The 20705-nt window shown below is 45.8% G+C and overlaps 1 protein-coding gene across 1 annotated transcript in view; it reads right to left on the bottom strand.

The window, feature by feature from the left end:
- Positions 1 to 444: 444 nt before the first annotated feature.
- LOC138638883 (WAP four-disulfide core domain protein 15B-like) overlaps positions 445 to 20705 on the bottom strand; it is a 52243-nt gene continuing 31982 nt past the window's right edge. Inside the window, exons 2-3 of the mRNA XM_069728589.1 lie at positions 13251 to 13390; positions 445 to 714 (exon numbers count right to left, since the gene is read on the bottom strand). Of these exons, the coding sequence (XP_069584690.1) occupies positions 703 to 714; positions 13251 to 13390 (152 nt within the window). The 3' untranslated portion in view covers positions 445 to 702. The remainder of the gene's footprint in view (positions 715 to 13250; positions 13391 to 20705) is intronic.

The following is a 20705-nucleotide window of genomic DNA, read 5'->3' as shown; positions in this document are numbered from 1 at the left end:
ACCTGTATCCAGTGGGCTCCTGAGCGCCCCTTAGTGTAAGCACAGAGATGTAGCTCTACTTCTCTGCAGGGGATTGGGCAGGGCTCTGGTGGGAATGATCACAGACTAAGAATTTGTAACATATTTAGATAAGGTAAATGTGATCAGCGCTCATGACTCGTGAATTACTCAGCTATAGAAATATGACCCCTAGGGTTGTCTCCGGAGAGTCGGCTGCTGGAGATAGCAGGCTACTAATATCCACCTCTCTCTGTGGGTATCACTGACCAGCCATCATGTAGAGTCTTTGCATTGAGGAAATAGCAGAACAGATGGTCATGGCCGGCATCATATGATGGGACTGGTTGGTTATTTAGACTCATGATTTATTGCTGTCAAATTTCGAAACCCTGCACCAGACGCCACGAACATCCCAAATGCACTGCGACCATAGAACACACAAACTCTGGGTCTCCTCAAGTTTATTCACTCTTACAGATCCAAACTAGAATCGAGGAGAAAGAACATTATGAGGATCTGAATATTGCAGAAGATCTACTACAGACTGTGATCATGGACAAGGAAACTACAGTTACAGATAAGTGGCAAAGACGGGTCTACAGATGATCCACCAGACGTCGTAGGATATACAGATGTGGTCTACGTCCATTGGTCTCTTCATTCGCTATCTGCCCGGAGTCTCCCGCCATCTTCACCTCATCTCTAGTAGAAGATCTGATAGAAGACAACACAATGAATGATGAGGATTCGGTTCTGCAAAGTATTATTATATTTACTATCTTTTATTAATTTTTCATCTAGTTTTTGGGTGTGACAAGTGTCAATTACTGACTTCAATGTAATTTACAATTTGAAGTGAAGTAGTGCTGAGGATACATGTCTGTAGATTTAGTTTAGTTTTTCTCTTAAGAATCTGAAAAAATTAAAAAAAAAAACTAAAAAAAAAAAACATGTCGAGACATGTTTGAATCTGATTGAGGTGTGATCAGAAGGATTCAGGCCGTGGTGAAAACCAAAGGAGGATTTACAAAATACTGATAAATAAAAATGAAAATTTAGATTTTTAGGAGCAAGACAGTAACAATGCAGTGAGATGACAAGAATCTGCATAACTAATCATATGCTAATTAGCTGCAAGTCACATTTATGTATGAGACAGCTGAGATGATTATCTAAAAAATGATGGTGGTCTCACGTTCAAAGCAAAAGTGGATGGTGAGATATGGAGCCTGAAAGTCAATAGTTTGAAACATTATTACCATTCTGGTGATAGATTCATTTAGATGTTCTAACATTGTATTGATGTTTGGAGCCAGTCTGTGAGCTTAGGGTTTTCACTTTGCTGCTTCTTGCTGTACTTTCCACCTGTCTTCTGTTTCACTTTAGCAAGTAAGCTGTATATTTATTAAGAGTAATTGCTTTATTCTTTGTTTTGGTATTTTGTTAGTTACTTTACTCACTGTAGCATCTTTCCTTTGTCCAGCACACTTCTCCTCTTGTAGGTAATTCACACTCTGCTCTGCCCTTTGGTTCTTTAAGAGGAATATGAAGCAACTCGAAGAGCATTTAGGGAGTTTCGGTCTGAGTTGCCATCTAATAGTTCTTTGGTTAGTCCTTTGCAGACCGCTAGGCACTGTGGTATCAGGATATCTAGTCTGTACAGGAACCAACAGGCTCAGTTGTGTTTTTTTAGTGTCTAACCTATTAATCCCTATTGAGTTGATAAACAGGCATAACCTAAATGCCTCCTGCTAATACGGACTGTATCAGATGTGGTGCTGGATGTTGTGACTTGCTGAGGTTTTCCATATTTCTGCCATGCTAACGCTTCTGAGGTGGTGATATTTCCATTGCTGCACGGGCGACATCTTCCACCTCTGCGTTGAGCTTCCACTGAGCCCCCGCTGTCAGGTGAGGATGCCATCAATAGTGCACCTATTAGGGTGGTTTCACATTTGCTGTTTTTTTTGCGTTTTTGCAGTAAAAAACGCAAAAAAGCATGCGTTTTTCCCCTATACTTAACATTGACGCGTTTTTGCAACGCATGCGTTTTTTCACTGCATGCGTTTTGTTGCAGAAATGCAACATGTAGTAATTTTAGCGGCGTTAGCGGCGTTTTTTGCCACGAAAAAAACGCATGCGTTTTTTCGCGGTAAAAAACCCCATTGATGTCTATGTAAACGCATGCGTTTTTAAGCACAGGCGTTTGCATGCATTTTTAAACGCATGCGTTTTTATACAAAAACACAAGAATACACACTTATAAGCCATCCCCCAACCCTAACCCTAACCCTAAAACACAAACTCTAACCCAAACTGTAACACAAACTGTAACACTAACTGTAACACAAACTCTAACACAAACTCTAACACAAACTGTAACACAAACTGTAACACAAACTGTAACACAAACTCTAACACAAACTCTAACACAAACTCTAACCCTAACCCTAACCCTAGGGATCCTAACCCTAACCCTAACACAAACACTAACCCTAACCCTAGGGATCCTAACCCTAACCCTAACACAAACCCTAACCCTAAAACACAAACTGTAACACAAACTGTAACACAAACTCTAACACAAACTCTAACACAAACCCTAACCCTAACCCTAGGGATCCTAACCCTAACACAAACCCTAACCCTAACCCTAGCCCTAACCCTAGCCCTAACCCTAGGGATCCTAATCCTAACCCTAACACAAACCCTAACCCTAACCCTAAAACACAAACTGTAACACAAACTAACACAAACTCTAACACAAACTCTAACACAAACTGTAACACAAACTCTAACCCTAACCCTAACCCTAGGGATCCTAACCCTAACCCTAACACAAACCTTAACCCTAGCCCTAACCCTAGCCCTAACCCTAACCCTAGGGATCCTAACCCTAACACAAACCCTAACCCTAACCCTAAAACACAAACTGTAACACAAACTGTAACACAAACTCTAACACAAACTCTAACACAAACTCTAACACAAACTGTAACACAAACTCTAACCCTAACCCTAACCCTAGGGATCCTAACCCTAACACAAACCCTAACCCTAACCCTAGGGATTCTAATCCTAACCCTAACACAAACCCTAACCCTAACCCTAAAACACAAACTGTAACACAAACTGTAACACAAACTGTAACACAAACTGTAACACAAACTCTAACACAAACCCTAACCCAAACTGTAACCCTAACCCTAGCCCTAACCCTAACCCTAGCCCTAACCCTAGGGATCCTAACCCTAACCCTAGGGATCCTAAACCTAACCCTTAGGGTTCGGGTTAGGATCCCATAGGGTTAGGGTTACGGTTAGAGTTAGGGTTTGTGTTAGGGTTAGGATCCCTAGGGTTAGAGTTTGTGTTTTAGGGTTAGGGTTAGTGTTTGTGTTAGGGTTAGGGTTTGTGTTAGGGTTAGGATCCCTAGGGTTAGGGTTTGTGTTAGGGTTAGGGTTAGAGTTTGTGTTAGGGTTAGGATCCCTAGGGTTAGGGTTAGGGTTTGTGTTAGGGTTAGGATCCCTAGGGTTAGAGTTTGTGCTTTAGGGTTAGGGTTAGTGTTAGGGTTAGGATCTCTAGGGTTAGGGTTAGGGTTAGGGTTAGGATCCCTAGGGTTAGGGTTTGTGTTAGGGTTAGGATCCCTAGGGTTAGGGTTTGTGCTAGGGTTAGAGTTTGTGTTAGGGTTAGGGTTTGTGTTAGGGTTAGGGTCCCTAGGGTTAGGGTTTGTGTTAGGGTTAGGATCCCTAGGGTTAGGGTTAGGGTTTGTGTTAGGGTTAGGATCCCTAGGGTTAGGGTTAGTGTTTGTGTTAGGGTTAGAGTTTGTGTTAGGGTTTGTGTTAGGGTTAGGATCCCTAGGGTTAGAGTTTATGTTTTAGGGTTAGGGTTTGTGTTAGGGTTAGGATCTCTAGGGTTAGGGTTAGGGTTTGTGTTAGGGTTAGGATCCCTAGGGTTAGGGTTAGGGTTTGTGTTAGTGTTAGGATCCCTAGGGTTAGGGTTAGGGTTTGTGTTAGGGTTAGAGATTGTGTTAGGGTTAGGGTTTGTGTTAGGGTTAGGGTTAGGATCCCTAGGGTTAGGGTTAGGGTTTGTGTTAGGGTTAGGGTTAGGATCCCTAGGGTTAGGGTTTGTGTTAGGGTTAGGATCCCTAGGGTTAGGGTTAGGGTTTGTGTTAGGGTTAGAGTTTGTGTTAGGGTTAGGATCTCTAGGGTTAGGGTTAGGGTTAGGGTTTGTGTTAGGGTTAGGATCCCTAGGGTTAGGGTTAGGGTTTGTGTTAGGGTTAGGATCCCTAGGGGTTAGGGTTAGAGTTTGGGTTAGGGTTAGGGTTTGTGCTAGAGTTTGTCTTAGAGTTTGTGTTAGAGTTTGGGTTAGAGTTTGGGTTAGAGTTTGTTTTACAGTTTGGGTTAGAATTTGGGTTAGGGTTAGAGTTTGTGTTAGGGTTAGGGTTTGTGTTAGGGTTAGGATCCCTAGTGTTAGGGTTAGGGTTAGGGTTTGTGTTAGGGTTAGGATCCCTAGGGTTAGAGTTTGTGCTTTAGGGTTAGGGTTAGTGTTAGGGTTAGGATCTCTAGGGTTAGGGTTAGGGTTAGGGTTAGGATCCCTAGGGTTAGCTTTAGGGTTTGTGTTAGGGTTAGGATCCCTAGGGTTAGGGTTAGGGTTTGTGCTAGGGTTAGAGTTTGTGTTAGGGTTAGGGTTTGTGTTAGGGTTAGGGTCCCTAGGGTTAGGGTTTGTGTTAGGGTTAGGATCCCTAGGGTTAGGGTTAGGGTTTGTGTTAGGGTTAGGATCCCTAGGGTTAGGGTTAGTGTTTGTGTTAGGGTTAGAGTTTGTGTTAGGGTTTGTGTTAGGGTTAGGATCCCTAGGGTTAGAGTTTATGTTTTAGGGTTAGGGTTTGTGTTAGGGTTAGGATCTCTAGGGTTAGGGTTAGGGTTAGGATCCCTAGGGTTAGGGTTAGGGTTTGTGTTAGTGTTAGGATCCCTAGGGTTAGGGTTAGGGTTTGTGTTAGGGTTAGAGATTGTGTTAGGGTTAGGGTTTGTGTTAGGGTTAGGGTTAGGATCCTGTTGTGAATTCTGTGGCTGAATTCACTCCTGTGGTCACAAGTGGTACTGCAGCTTCTGAGCTTCCTCCCTCAGGTGTTCTGGTGAGCTCGTTAACTGCTTCATTACTTAACTCCGCCTGATGCTGCTATCCTTGCTCCTTGTCAATGTTTCAGTGTTGGATCTGAGCTTCTCCTGATTGTTCCTGTGACCTGCTGCTCTGTATAGCTAAGTGCTTTTTGCTTTTTTGTTGCTTTTTTTTTCTGTCCAGCTTGTGTTTTGTTTTGCTGGAAGCTCTGAGACGCAAAGGGTGTACCGCCGTGCCGTTAGTTCGGCACGGTGGGTTTTTTTTTGCCCCCTTTGCGTGGTTTTGCTTTAGGGTTTTTTGTAGACTGCAAAGTTCGCTTTACTGTCCTCGCTCTGTCCTAGAATATCGGGCCCCACTTTGCTGAATCTATTTCATCCCTACGTTTTGTCTTTTCATCTTACTCACAGTCATTATATGTGGGGGGCTGCCTTTTCCTTTGGGGAATTTCTCTGGGGCAAGTCAGGCCTATTTTTCTATCTTCAGGCTAGCTAGTTTCTTAGGCTGTGCCGAGTTGCCTAGGTAGTTGTTAGGCGTAATCCACAGCCGCTTTTAGTTGTGTTTAGGATAGGATCAGGTGTGCAGTCTACAGAGTTTCCACGTCTCAGAGCTCGTTCTTGTATTTTTGGGTATTTGTCAGATCACTGTGTGCGCTCTGATCGCTAAGCACACTGTGTTTCTGGATTGCCTTCATAACACCTGTCATTAGCAAACATAACAGTACAAGGAGCCAACTAATGATTCTCAATAGAGGGAAAGAAAAAGTTCTGACATCATTTTTTTTTTTTTCTGCTCTGTGTTCATTTTTTTTTTCCCCTAGACATTTGGGTGAGTCTGGACACAGGTGTGGACATGGATATTCAGGGTCTGTGCTCTTCAATGGATAATCTCGTTATAAATGTACAAAAAATTCAAGATACTATTGATCAGAAATCTATGTTAGAACCAAGAATTCCTATTCCTGATTTGTTTTTTGGAGATAGAACTAAGTTTCTAAGTTTCAAAAATAATTGTAAGCTATTTCTGGCCTTGAAACCTCATTCTTCTGGTAATCCTATTCAACAGGTTTTGATTATTATTTCTTTTTTGCGCGGCGACCCTCAAGACTGGGCATTTTCTCTTGCGCCAGGAGACCCTGCATTGAGTAGTGTCGATGCGTTTTTCCTGGCGCTCGGATTGCTGTACGATGAGCCTAATTCAGTGGATCAGGCTGAGAAAAATTTGCTGGCTTTGTGCCAGGGTCAGGATGATATAGAAGTATATTGTCAGAAATTTAGGAAATGGTCAGTACTCACTCAGTGGAATGAATCTGCGCTGGCAGCTTTGTTCAGAAAGGGTCTCTCTGAGGCTCTTAAGGATGTCATGGTGGGATTTCCTATGCCTGCTGGTTTGAATGAGTCTTTGTCTTTGGCCATTCAGATCGGTCGACGCTTGCGCGAGCGTAAATCTGTGCACCATTTGGCGGTACTGCCTGAGGTTAAACCTGAGCCTATGCAGTGCGATAGGACTATGACTAGAGTTGAACGGCAGGAATACAGACGTCTGAATGGTCTGTGTTTCTACTGTGGTGATTCCACTCATGCTATTTCTGATTGTCCTAAGCGCACTAAGCGGTCCGCTAGGTCTGCCGTCATTGGTACTGTACAGTCCAAATTCCTTCTGTCCATTACCTTAATGTGCTCTTTGTCGTCGTTTTCTGTCATGGCGTTTGTGGATTCGGGCGCTGCCCTGAATCTGATGGATTTGGATTATGCTAATCGTTGTGGGTTTTTCTTGGAGCCCTTGCAGTGTCCTATTCCATTGAGAGGAATTGATGCTACACCTTTGGCCAAGAATAAACCTCAATACTGGGCCCAGCTGACCATGTGCATGGCTCCTGCACATCAGGAAGTTATTCGCTTTCTGGTGTTGCATAATCTGCATGATGTCGTCGTGTTGGGGTTGCCATGGCTACAAACCCATAATCCAGTATTGGATTGGAATTCCATGTAGGTATCCAGCTGGGGTTGTCAGGGGGTACATGGTGATGTTCCATTTTTGTCGATTTCGTCATCCACCCCTTCTGAGGTCCCAGAGTTCTTGTCTGATTATCAGGATGTATTTGAAGAGCCCAAGTCCGGTGCTCTACCTCCGCATAGGGATTGTGATTGTGCTATCAATTTGATTCCTGGTAGTAAATTCCCTAAAGGTCGATTATTTAATTTATCCGTGCCCGAACACGCCGCTATGCGCAGTTATGTGAAGGAATCCCTGGAGAAGGGACATATTCGCCCATCGTCATCACCACTGGGAGCAGGGTTCTTCTTTGTAGCCAAGAAGGATGGTTCGCTGAGACCGTGTATTGATTACCGCCTTCTTAATAAGATCACTGTTAAGTTTCAGTATCCCTTGCCATTGTTATCTGACTTGTTTGCTCGGATTAGGGGGGCTAGTTGGTTCACTAAGATAGATCTTCGTGGTGCGTATAATCTGGTGAGAATCAGGCAAGGAGATGAATGGAAAACTGCATTCAATACGCCCGAGGGTCATTTTGAGTATCTAGTGATGCCGTTCGGACTTGCCAATGCTCCATCTGTGTTTCAGTCTTTTATGCATGACATCTTCCGTGAGTATCTGGATAAATTCCTGATTGTTTACTTGGATGACATTTTGATCTTCTCAGATGATTGGGAGTCTCATGTGAAGCAGGTCAGAATGGTTTTTCAGGTCCTGCGTGCTAACTCTTTGTTTGTGAAGGGATCAAAGTGTCTCTTCGGTGTGCAGAAAGTTTCATTTTTGGGGTTCATCTTTACCCCTTCTACTATCGAGATGTATCCAGTTAAGGTCCAAGCCATCCAGGATTGGATTCAGCCGACATCTCTGAAAAGTCTGCAAAAGTTCCTGGGCTTTGCTAATTTTTATCGTCGCTTCATCTGTAATTTTTCTAGCATTGCCAAACCATTGACCGATTTGACCAAGAAGGGTGCTGATTTGGTTAATTGGTCTTCTGCTGCTGTGGAAGCTTTTCAGGAGTTGAAGCGTCGTTTTTGTTCTGCCCCTGTGTTGTGTCAGCCAGATGTTTCTCTTCCGTTCCAGGTCGAGGTTGATGCTTCTGAGATTGGAGCAGGGGCGGTTTTGTCACAGAGAGGTTCTGATTGCTCAGTGATGAAAACATGTGCTTTCTTTTCCAGGAAGTTTTCGCCCGCTGAGCGTAATTATGATGTGGGCAATCGAGAGTTGCTGGCCATGAAGTGGGCATTCGAGGAGTGGCGTCATTGGCTTGAAGGAGCTAAGCATCGCGTGGTGGTATTGACTGATCATAAGAACTTGACTTATCTCGAGTCTGCCAAGCGCTTGAATCCTAGACAGGCCCGTTGGTCGTTATTTTTTGCCCGCTTCGACTTTGTGATTTCGTACCTTCCGGGCTCTAAAAATGTGAAGGTGGATGCTCTGTCTAGGAGTTTTGTGCCCGACTCTCCGGGTTTATCTGAGCCAGCGGGTATCCTCAAGGAAGGAGTCATTGTGTCTGCCATCTCCCCTGATTTGCGGCGGGTGCTGCAAAAATTTCAGGCGAATAAACCTGATCGTTGTCCAGCAGAGAAACTGTTCGTCCCTGATAGGTGGACTAATAAACTTATCTCTGAACTTCATTGTTCGGTGTTGGCTGGTCATCCTGGAATCTTTGGTACCAGAGAGTTAGTGGCTAGATCCTTCTGGTGGCCATCTCTGTCACGGGATGTACGTACTTTTGTGCAGTCCTGTGGGATTTGTGCTCGGGCTAAGCCCTGCTGTTCTCGTGCCAGTGGGTTGCTTTTGCCCTTGCCGGTCCCAAAGAGGCCTTGGACACATATTTCGATGGATTTCATTTCTGACCTTCCCGTTTCTCAAAAGATGTCAAGTCATTTGGGTGGTCTGTGATCGCTTTTCTAAAATGGTCCATCTGGTGCCCTTGGCTAAATTGCCTTCCTCCTCTGATTTGGTACCTTTGTTCTTTCAGCATGTGGTTCGGTTGCATGGCATTCCTGAGAATATTGTTTCTGACAGAGGTTCCCAGTTTGTTTCAAGGTTTTGGCGAGCCTTTTGTGGTAGGATGGGCATTGACCTATCCTTTTCCTCGGCTTTCCATCCTCAGACTAATGGCCAGACTGAACGAACCAATCAGACCTTGGAAACATATCTGAGATGTTTTGTTTCTGCTGACCAGGATGATTGGGTGTCCTTTTTGCCGTTGGCTGAGTTCGCCCTTAATAATCGGGCCAGCTCGGCTACCTTGGTTTCTCCATTTTTTTGCAATTCTGGGTTCCATCCTCGTTTCTCTTCAGGACAGGTTGAGTCTTTGGACTGTCCTGGTGTGGATTCTGTGGTGGATAGGTTGCAGCAGATCTGGACTCAGGTAGTGGACAATTTGATCTTGTCCCAGGAGAAAGCTCAACTTTTCGCTAATCGCAGACGCCGTGTGGGTCCCCGACTTCGTGTTGGGGATCTGGTTTGGTTATCTTCTCGCCATATTCCTATGAAGGTTTCCTCTCCTAAATTTAAACCTCATTTTATTGGTCCGTATAGGATTTCTGAGGTTCTCAATCCTGTGTCTTTTCGTTTGACCCTCCCAGACTCCTTTTCCATACATAATGTATTCCATAGGTCGTTGTTGCGGAGATACGTGGCACCTATGGTTCCATCTGTTGAGCCTCCTGCCCCGGTTTTGGTGGAGGGGGAATTGGAGTATATTGTGGAGAAGATTTTGGATTCTCCTGTTTCTAGACGGAAACTCCAGTATCTGGTTAAATGGAAGGGTTATGCTCAGGAAGATAATTCCTGGGTTTTTGCCTCTGATGTTCATGCTTCCGATCTTGTTCGTGCCTTTCATGCGGCTCATCCTGGTCGGCCTGGGGGCTCTGGTGAGGGTTCGGTGACCCCTCCTCAAGGGGGGGGTACTGTTGTGAATTCTGTGGCTGAATTCACTCCTGTGGTCACAAGTGGTACTGCAGCTTCTGAGCTTCCTCCCTCAGGTGTTCTGGTGAGCTCGTTAACTGCTTCATTACTTAACTCCGCCTGATGCTGCTATCCTTGCTCCTTGTCAATGTTTCAGTGTTGGATCTGAGCTTCTCCTGATTGTTCCTGTGACCTGCTGCTCTGTATAGCTAAGTGCTTTTTGCTTTTTTGTTGCTTTTTTTCTGTCCAGCTTGTCTTTTGTTTTGCTGGAAGCTCTGAGACGCAAAGGGTGTACCGCCGTACCGTTAGTTCGGCACGGTGGGTTTTTTTTTGCCCCCTTTGCGTGGTTTTGCTTTAGGGTTTTTTGTGGACTGCAAAGTTCGCTTTACTGTCCTCGCTCTGTCCTAGAATATCGGGCCCCACTTTGCTGAATCTATTTCATCCCTACGTTTTGTCTTTTCATCTTACTCACAGTCATTATATGTGGGGGGCTGCCTTTTCCTTTGGGGAATTTCTCTGGGGCAAGTCAGGCCTATTTTTCTATCTTCAGGCTAGCTAGTTTCTTAGGCTGTGCCGAGTTGCCTAGGTAGTTGTTAGGCGCAATCCACAGCCGCTTTTAGTTGTGTTTAGGATAGGATCAGGTGTGCAGTCTACAGAGTTTCCACGTCTCAGAGCTCGTTCTTGTATTTTTGGGTATTTGTCAGATCACTGTGTGCGCTCTGATCGCTAAGCACACTGTGTTTCTGGATTGCCTTCATAACACCTGTCATTAGCAAACATAACAGGATCCCTAGGGTTAGGGTTAGGGTTAGGGTTTGTGTTAGGGTTAGGGTTAGGATCCCTAGGGTTAGGGTTTGTGTTAGGGTTAGGATCCCTAGGGTTAGGGTTAGGGTTTGTGTTAGGGTTAGAGTTTGTGTTAGGGTTAGGATCTCTAGGGTTAGGGTTAGGGTTAGGGTTTGTGTTAGGGTTAGGATCCCTAGGGTTAGGGTTAGGGTTTGTGTTAGGGTTAGGATCCCTAGGGGTTAGGGTTAGAGTTTGGGTTAGGGTTAGGGTTTGTGCTAGAGTTTGTCTTAGAGTTTGTGTTAGAGTTTGGGTTAGAGTTTGGGTTAGAGTTTGGGTTAGAGTTTGTTTTACAGTTTGGGTTAGAATTTGGGTTAGGGTTAGAGTTTGTGTTAGGGTTAGGGTTTGTGTTAGGGTTAGGATCCCTAGGGTTAGGGTTAGGGTTAGGGTTTGTGTTAGGGTTAGGATCCCTAGGGTTAGGGTTAGGGTTAGAGTTTGGGTTAGGGTTAGGGTTAGGATCCCTAGGGTTACTAGGGATCCTAACCCTAACCCTAAGTATTTATGTTTATAGTGGGTTTTCTAGTTGATTTTGATGATTGGCAGCTGTCACACACTTCTCATCATGCGTTTCAAAAACGCAAACGCAGAAAAAACGCGTTTAAACGCGTCTAAACGCGTTTTTGCACCAAATGCGTTTGCGTTTAAAACGCTGCGTTTTAAAACGCAAGTGTGAAACCAGCCTTAGCGTGCTCTTGTATTCCCACATTTTTCAATCACGCTCTAGTGACAGAAGGATGGCACATTGTGCTGGCAGCCGGGATCCAGACGGATGGCCACCCAGTAATCATCACTTATAACAAGGCACAGCCTCATGTGTGCCACACTGCCCAGAGGCAACCACAAGCTGTCCTTGGTGGGAGATGTATCGTTTGGGTCCTCAGTATTGTCTATATCCTCTGCATCCCTCCAGTGATGCCCTTGAGATGCTTTGAGTGCCACCTTGCTGTGAACACTGTTGCTCTTCATCCTGCTGTAGTTTACCCCTGGCTGTGCTGAAGTTGGTAGTGCAGGTGTTACGCGGATGAGGAGGCATTGTAGGAAATGAAGGAGAAGGCAACATAGGCAGGAAAACATTCAAAAAACAACCAGCAAACCTGGTGGTGGTAGGACATGCACCAAAACATTTTCTGCTTCCGGCCCAGCCACCACTACATTTACCCAGTGATCAGTTCGGGATCTATAACGTCCATGCTTACTGGTCCATGTAACGGTGGCTATGTAGCAGCAAGTAGCAGCTGATGCACATGCTAGTGGCCGCCCATGGTGCTTTTGCACCCTTCTCCCTCCTTTGCAGCCCATTCCCTCCTTTGCACCCCGCTCCTTCTTTTTGCATCCCTCTTTTGTACCCTGCTCTCTTTTACACCTTGCTCTCTCCTTTTCTGTGCAGCTGGCGCTCGATGGAGATAATTCTGGAGACGCTGCAGACAGGGAAGCAGATTTAAGTCAAGCAGACGGCGAAACATTCAGCTTTTTGATGTTGTGTGTAAAACGGCTAATAGAGGACACTTTGAAGAAACTGCCACAACATTGGATCCACCACAAATCAAAGTAATGCCGAGCTGTCTGTGCACCTGAAATGGAGAGGTGTCTGACCACTGTACATTTTGCCCCCCAGACCGTATTCTTGGAGAAGGATTTGTGTGAGTTCCCTGTTGAAAGACTCTTCATGGTGTTGCCCATGTGGTCTCCAGACCATTCTTCACCTATTATTGTGTCCAAGACAAAATTAGGACACATCTCTGCATTGGACAGATCTCCAATCCTGCCTCCATTGTTGTTTCTGCACCAATTTGGCCTTTGATTGCGGTGACATGAGGTCAGTGGAGCACCAGTAGCCGGATGTTTGGTTTGTAGGCTAATGTCATGTTGGCACCTTTTAATGCTTTGTGTAGATGCTGTGTGACAACATGGGCTCGATATGTGGCATCTAATTTCAGTGGCAGCACAGAATGGATCACAACGCCCCATACTTCTAACATCCCTCTGTGCAGAGTTTTGCGTCTGCACACCTCTTATTGTATTTCAAACTTGTCATCATTCTCCCAATCACAGGGACACACGACGCTGACCACCGCTGACATCTCGAACTACGGACATTGCGATCTGCCAGAGTAACAACCACCATCTCTCAACTCAAGGACTTTATGCTTTTCAGTACGCGACAAGTGGAGATAACTGATAAATCGATGAGCAAGAGACATCGCACAGAAGACACCTGCTGATAAAAACTCAGAAGATGAAAAGGCGCCCTATAATTACGCCCGATAATCGCCAAGCAAACTTCTGCTGTATATCATTTCTTGTGTAGTATATATACAGATTTTTGGCTTGGGGTAATCTACTGTTGTGTGGTCGATCCCTTTCATAAGATCGATTGTGTTACTTACAGGGTTGAGGCACTGCATCTGACAGTCCTTTTTACAGCACTTCAACATGTCAGAGCAATCGTCGTCCTTGGTGCACGCGGTGTCATCCACTGAGTCACAATCTGTATTTGAATACTCCGGTTCACAAGCTCCAGCTTTAACTGCAAAACATCAATGAGGAGGTAGAAAGTGATAATCAGGTTTATCATCATGCCGTGCCGCCGTCATCCATGCCAATCATCCACCTCACTCATCCAGCTATTAGAGTGGACACAAAGTTCTCACACCTTCATCAAATGTTCTTCATGGTCTACAGGAAGACTTAGGGCCCAACTCAATAAGGTGCAAGAGGCCCATAATTCATTACAAGTGTGGTGTGCCTCTTCCGGAGATGCATGGGGACTGGAGCACACTACTGGTGAAAGTTGGACCATAGACGTGACAAAATCCTTCATAAATTCACCAATTTAGACGACAATGAGTGAAAAATGCCAAAAGTCGCAATATTTTTGTACAACTTCAGAGTTTTGTGACTTACTAAGGTGTTTTACACTAGAAAAATGGTGAAATACCAAAGTAACTTAATTCTTTATTTTTCTTTTTCACAGTCTACAACAAGCTGTAGTCTCAGGAACTGGTGATGAGTGGAGATCTCTAACGAAGATAACCCGGATAACAGCAATCATTGCGAAGTGAGAACCAGCTAGAACATCCCAGTACTACCAGGTAGATCCCAGTAATAACCTACCAGTAACACCAGGCAGATCCCAATAATAACATCACTGTAATACCAGGCAGATCCCAGTAAAACCAGGCAGATCCCAATAATAACATCGTAATAGTATAGAGAGCAGAACGGCACTAGAGTAGAACGTCTTTAAACAACTGTTAGTGGACAGCTGTGTATTCAGGCGTCACAATCATAAAGGGTAATGGTGCTCTGCATGAATGTCCCGCAAGTAATCCGTATGCAGTAAGAGAAGAGAAAATTATGCGGCACTCACCCAGAATTAGCTGTGAAGGTTGTGATCTTTATTGGAGAAAAATGAAGATTACATCCGTCAGGACATCAGGTACATGAGAGGGTGCGGTATAGGAGCACGGACGACGGCCGTTTCGCACACACAGGTGCTTCGACGGGTCCAGGTCCAGGGTCTACCTGGACCCGTCGAAGCACCTGTGTGTGCGAAACGGCCATCGTCCGTGCTCCTATACCGCACCCTCTCATGTACCTGATGTCCTGACGGATGTAATCTTCATTTTTCTCCAATAGAGATCACAATCTTCACAGCTAATTCTGGGTGAGTGCCGCATAATTTTCTCTTCTCTTACTGCAAACCAATAATAACATCACTGTAACACCAGTAAGATCTCAGTAATAACTTCCCAGTAAAGCCAGGCAGATCCCAGTAATACCAGACAGATCCCAGCAATAACCTACCAGTAACACCAGGAACATCCCAGTAATAACTTCCCAGTAATACCAGTCAGATCCCAGTAATAAGTTCCCAGTAATACCAGGTAGATCCCAGTAATAACCTACCAGTAACACCAGGAACATCCCAGTAATAACAACCCAGTAATACCAGTCAGATCCCAGTAATACCAAACAAATTCCAGTAATACCAGGCAGATCCCAGTGATACCAGCAGGAACCCAGTAATACCAGGCAGATCCCAGTAATGCAACAATGTTCCTGTGGTGTTTTCTCATAGAATAATAAAACCACATGTACTAATAATCCTGGAATTCTAGTGATTCAGCAGCGCAGAAATTTACCACAATTATCCCAATCTGTATCTCAGTAATACAAAGCAGATCCCAAAAATAACATGCCAGTAATATGAGGCAGATCCCAGTAAAACTAGGAAGATCCCAGCAATATCAGGCAAATTCCAGTAAATCCAGCAGATCCCAATAGTAACATCTCAGTAATACCAGACAGATTCCAGTAAAAACATCTTGGTAATACCAGACATATCCCAGTAATTCCAGGCAGATCCAAGTAATACCAGGGAGATCCCAGTAATAACATCCCAGTAATACTAGGCAGATCCCAATAATACCAAACAGATCCCAGTAATACCAAACAGATCCCAGCAATAACATCCCAGTAATACCAGACAGATCCCAGTAATACCAAACAGATCTCAATAATCACATCCCAGCAATACCAGATAGATCCCAGTAATACCAAACTGTCACGATAATGTAAAAACCATAGCTGAGGGATTTTTGCACTTCTGACCATGGTATTGAAAGCACATGGCAGCTGTAAAACCCCCTCTCTTCCCCCCCTCCTGAATATAACAAACCAGCCCTATGGCAGACACTGGGTAACTTGAAGCTAGTGTGTGAGCAGGGTGTGGCTTTAACCTGCAGGTGACCAATCCTGTAAAGCCGCCTGTGGTCCCTTCCTTCTCAGTCAGGAATTTCTTTCTCTCCAGGGTCTGAGAATGTAAATATCTCTGACCTCAGTGAACATAATTAACCAGCCCTTTAGTGATGTCACAAGGCGGCAGTTTATAAGTCTCTACACTTAACCCAGCCTTCAGTCACTCTTTTGCCTGAGGAGCTGTACTATGCACTGGGACATCTGGGCTCTGCCTGCCAGCATGGTTTTGCCTGACATGATCTTAGAACATGTGAGTTTTACCTTTCTTCTTTATTCCATGTTATTTTATAATTACCTTGTACATATTTTTTCAATTGTCTCTTTTGTACCATCCTTGTAATATTTTTTATAAACACTGCCTTATCTTCGGAGTAAAATATCTAAATTACTAGTTTTCGTTTTTCCTGCTCTAAAACGTACCCTAAGTCTTCTGAAGGGAATTACGCTACTGTTTTGGGTTACCTTCAGACCTGTTTAATCGAAGCTGGTGGCAGCATACCTTTGTTCTGGGTATTTGAGAGTTGTTGTAGCGACTGCGGCGTTGATAATTATTGTTCCTGCCTGAGTGGGAGTAGTTTATCGCGTCACTGCAGCGTGCCCAATAGCCAGTACATAGCAGGCAGCCTTTCTGGCGACTAATTACCCTAGGTGCAGTACCTAATCTGACCAGAGGGTAAGGGGGGTGCCAGAGAGCTGCAAGTTCAAGTGGAACTGTAAAGCGGGATATACATAAATCCCTGCAGTTCGTGGTATATTGAAGAGCAGTGGGATACCTAAAATAAGCCCCTGCTGTAAACTAAGAGGTCAATAGCCTTGTGTGTTTTCATCACATTGTGGAGTGGAGGGATAACTAAGATAAGCCCCCCTGCACATGTGATAGCCGTCTGTTGGCCCAAAGTCACCCCGACCCGTGACGTAGGGGAGACGATCACGATGTGAATCGTGACACATACAGATCCCAATAATAACATCCCAGTAATACCAGACAGATCTCAGTAGTACCAGACAGATCCCAGTAATACCAATCAGATCCCAGTAATGCCAAAGGAGATTCCAATAATACCAAGCAGATCCCAGTAATACCAGGCAACTTCCAATAATAACACACCAGTAACACCAGGTAGATTCCAGTATAACATCACAGTAAACCAAAACATATAGTGGAAAAAACGTGTGCACTACTGTAGGAATGGTGCTAAGGTAGGTTCCCACACCTTAGTGTAATGTACAAAAAGAACCTAGCACTCAACTTGATGCTCAAGTGAAAGATTTATTGTAGTACCAAATAAACGTTTCGGTCCATCACACGGACCTTCATCAGTAACGTACTGTACTTGAGTAGGGTCAAAGAGACCAAAGTGTCTGGGCACACGTGTAAAGCAGCGTCTTATACCAGAGCTCCGTAGGGGAATATATGTAGAACAAACTACTGTTACGGGTGTATAGAGCTGTGCCAAAAGCTAGATGCGGTGTCCACCGCTGGTCTCAGTAAATCCAACAGATCCCAATAGTAACATCTCAGTAATACCAAACAGATCCCGGTAATACCAGGGAGATCCCAGTAAATTCAACAGATCCCAGTAATACGAGGCAGATCCCAGAAAAACTAGGAAGATCACAGTAATAGCAGGCAAATTCCAGTAAATCCATCAGATCCCAATAATAACATCCCAGTAATACCAGACAGATCCCAGTAATACGAGCCAGATCCCAGAAAAACTAGGAAGATACCAATAATAACATCCCAGTAATACCAGGTAGATCCCAGACCTAAAAAGATCTAATTTTTGAATTATTACAGCAAGAATTGTGAAAAAATAACAATGTTGTACAACGCGCAGAGTTTGTGAGGCTGATGGTGGATTATACATGTCTAGATTGTGTAGTAATGTGAGCAGCAGAAGTCAGCGAATCTGTAGGGAGGTGGACGGGACCGCCAGTTCCTGCATGCTGGGTCTGGAACTAGAAAGGCTGCATCCTGTGTTTCCGGGGGGAAGCCTGAGTTGGCGGACCATTCCCCTGCTGTCTGGGGAAAGCCTGAGCAAGGAGGACCTTCCTGGGGACAGAGAAGGGCGGAGAGAGCCTGAAAAGGGCGCGCAGCAGCAGAGGAATAAAACCAAAAAGCACATGAAGAGAGTGAGTATGGCGCCGGCAGAGAGGAGTGTGCGGAGCAGCGCAGACAGCGGTGTGAAGAGTGGCGCGCAGAGCAGTGAGCAGCGCCCTCTACTTCCCCATCCGAGTGTACCGGTGTGGCGACGGGCCATACAGAAGGAGCCCACGTCGCATGCAGAGCAGAGCCATACAGAGCAGGGCCATGCAGAGCCGAGCTGTATATGCAGCGCCCCAGAGATCTGGTCATTGCAGTATGACACTCTGCCGCTAAGGGGAGTGATGGTACGTCTGATGGCACTGAAGGAGTTCTCCTGACCAGGTATCACCAGCAGACATTACACTTCACACTCCGGCCACTAGGGGGAGAAAAAGGCTTTATTTATTGGGCCACTCCTCACATTGGTAAAACTAGGGGTTGGATAGGAAGTTAGGCAGAAGCTGACTGGGTTGGATTAAGGCAACATCCCGTGGCGGGGGATGTTGCAGGGAGAAGACACAGGGGGTCCCTGTCAGGCGTGAGAACCTGGCAGGTACCTAGCGAACAGAGCAGAACGTAACGGAACCGCGCCTGCACTACCTTGCGGCGGTATCCTAAGAAAGAAACGAAGCAAAGGATATTGTGGAACAGTGAGAAACGAGATCAAGCACAAAGGAGTACCAGTAGGAGTCGTGCCGTGAGACCGAGGCAACATCCTAATGAGGCGCGTAGCCGGTGGCCGGAACACCGCGGAAGTAACTGACTTAAGGCCTTACTTCAAACTCCGCAGGACAGTTAATTATAGGTTGGCTGTCTACCTTAAATTTCCTACGAAGACATAGGGGGTAACACGTGGAGAGGGGCGTCTCTAGGGTCCCGGAAGAGCTCCGAGCCTTCCCGTCATACGGGTGCGTCCTAGCCATATCATATCTGGAGGACGAGAAACTAGTAACATCTGGAACAAGAGAGAGAGAGAGAGAGAAAGAACTAGAAAGAACTAGAAAGAATGAACGAGAACCGAAGTTGTGAGGACTATTCCGAATGCTCAGCAGGGTAGCACTACAACACACAGGCGCTAGTGGTAGGCACTGATTTCCACCTGCAAAGGGAACTCTGGAAGTGTCCATCGGACCGGCCGGTCTCAGATAGCCCTGTTAAGCGTGCTCTGGATTGCGGATCCTGAAGTCTTCAGTAAAGAGGTAAAGAGACTGCAACCCTGTGTCCTCGTTATTGACTGCACCTCACACCATCACCATCTACCTTACTGGGAAGCCCTGGGGACATACTTCACCTGTGGGAAGGTATACCATCTAGCTGCCATTCCATCACCCCAGCGGACTCCACAGCAGCGTCGGTCACCCTGACTGAACACCACAGGTGGCGTCACGAATCCCTGACAGACTGTACCACCTTTATTGGACGCCCCTTAACAGGGTCACGGACCGGGTATAGCCACCGTGACAACCGCAGAACTGAACCAGAGAGGCCCGGTACCGAGAACTCGTGGCCCTGTGTCTGGGGGCGATCCATATACACCCAGCCGAGCCGTGCAGACCGACCGGAGCTGAGCCAGCTGTGCAGCAGCCAGAGAGAGAAGTGCCCTGCCCTGAGAGCACCAGCAGCATGCAAGCCAGTGTCTGTTGTCGCCCGCCACCAACAGCGGGGACCAGAGAGAAAGAGACGTGCGGTGTGAGTCCATTCTCCATGTCCATGAGTACTACACACATGGCCCATAAGAGTGACCGGGGCCAGTACAGACCTTTGCACTCTGACTGCCATTAAACACCCATGGAGCCACGCTGGGCTCGTACAGGACCGTGACCCGCATTACCGTCAGAAACTTTGGGCCCGTTTGACCAAGACTGTCAGGAGAGTTGTGCAGGAGACACGTCGGCTTAGACAGTACCGTGGCCCGTAACATGGGAGGCATCTACAGTATATGGACTAGGGGCAGTGGAAGGTAGCGGAGACCGATCACTGTCACCAGAAGAGGGGGTATTGTTGTTTACTGGACCCCATTAATAATGACACCGCGCGCGCCATTGCAAGTGTCATTGAGTTCTCAGCAGGAGCTGCAGTTTAAGGACTTCCTGACATTGGTGCTATTAAACCGCTGTTATTTTGAACCGTAGATCTTAACCTTTAAGAATATCCTTTGATTTAATGTACTGTTTGTCTCCCCTGTATAACTCTTTGTCTCCCTACATCCTTTCCCGCTTACTCTGTTCAATCCTTTACCTCCCTGCTTGGAGTATTCCCCTGTAAATATACCTGTTTACCCTTGCTCTGCCTGCGTTCCATCACTGCATCCCGTGTTCCTGCTTGCATCCTACAGACCTGTGAGCAGTAGAAGTCCATGGATCTGTGAGCAGTAGAAGTCCATGGATCTGTGAGCAGTAGAAGTCCATGGATCTGTGAGCAGCAGAACTCCACCGATCTCTGAGCAGCAGAACTCCATGGATCTGTGAGCAGCAGAACTCCACGGATCTGTGAGCGGCAAAACTCCACGAATCTGTGAGCAGCAGAACTCCACAGATCTGTGAGCAGCAAAACTCCACTGTTCTATGAGCAGCAGATCTCCACATATCTGTGGGCAGCAGAAGTCTGCAGATCTGTGGGCAGCATAAGTCCATGGATCGGTGAACAGCAGAACTCAATGGATCTGTGAGCAGCAGAAGTTTGCGGATCTGTGAGGAGCAGAACTCCACGGATCTGTGAGCGACAGAACTCCACGGATCTGTGAGCAGCAGAACTCCATGGATCTGTGAGCAGTAGAAGTCCATGGATCTGTGAGCAACAGAACTCCACAAATCTGTGAGCAGCAGAACTCCATGGATCTGTGAGCAGTAGAAGTCCATGGATCTGTGAGCAACAGAATTCCACAGATCTGTGAGCAGCAGAACTCCATGGATCTGTGAGCAGTAGAAGTCCATGGATCTGTGAGCAACAGAACTCCACAGATCTGTGGGCAGCAGAACTCCATGGATCTGTG

Source organism: Ranitomeya imitator, chromosome 5 (assembly GCF_032444005.1).
Source record: "Ranitomeya imitator isolate aRanImi1 chromosome 5, aRanImi1.pri, whole genome shotgun sequence".
In the NCBI taxonomy this organism is placed as follows: domain Eukaryota; kingdom Metazoa; phylum Chordata; class Amphibia; order Anura; family Dendrobatidae; genus Ranitomeya; species Ranitomeya imitator.
This window is presented reverse-complemented; position numbering and strand designations above follow the sequence as displayed.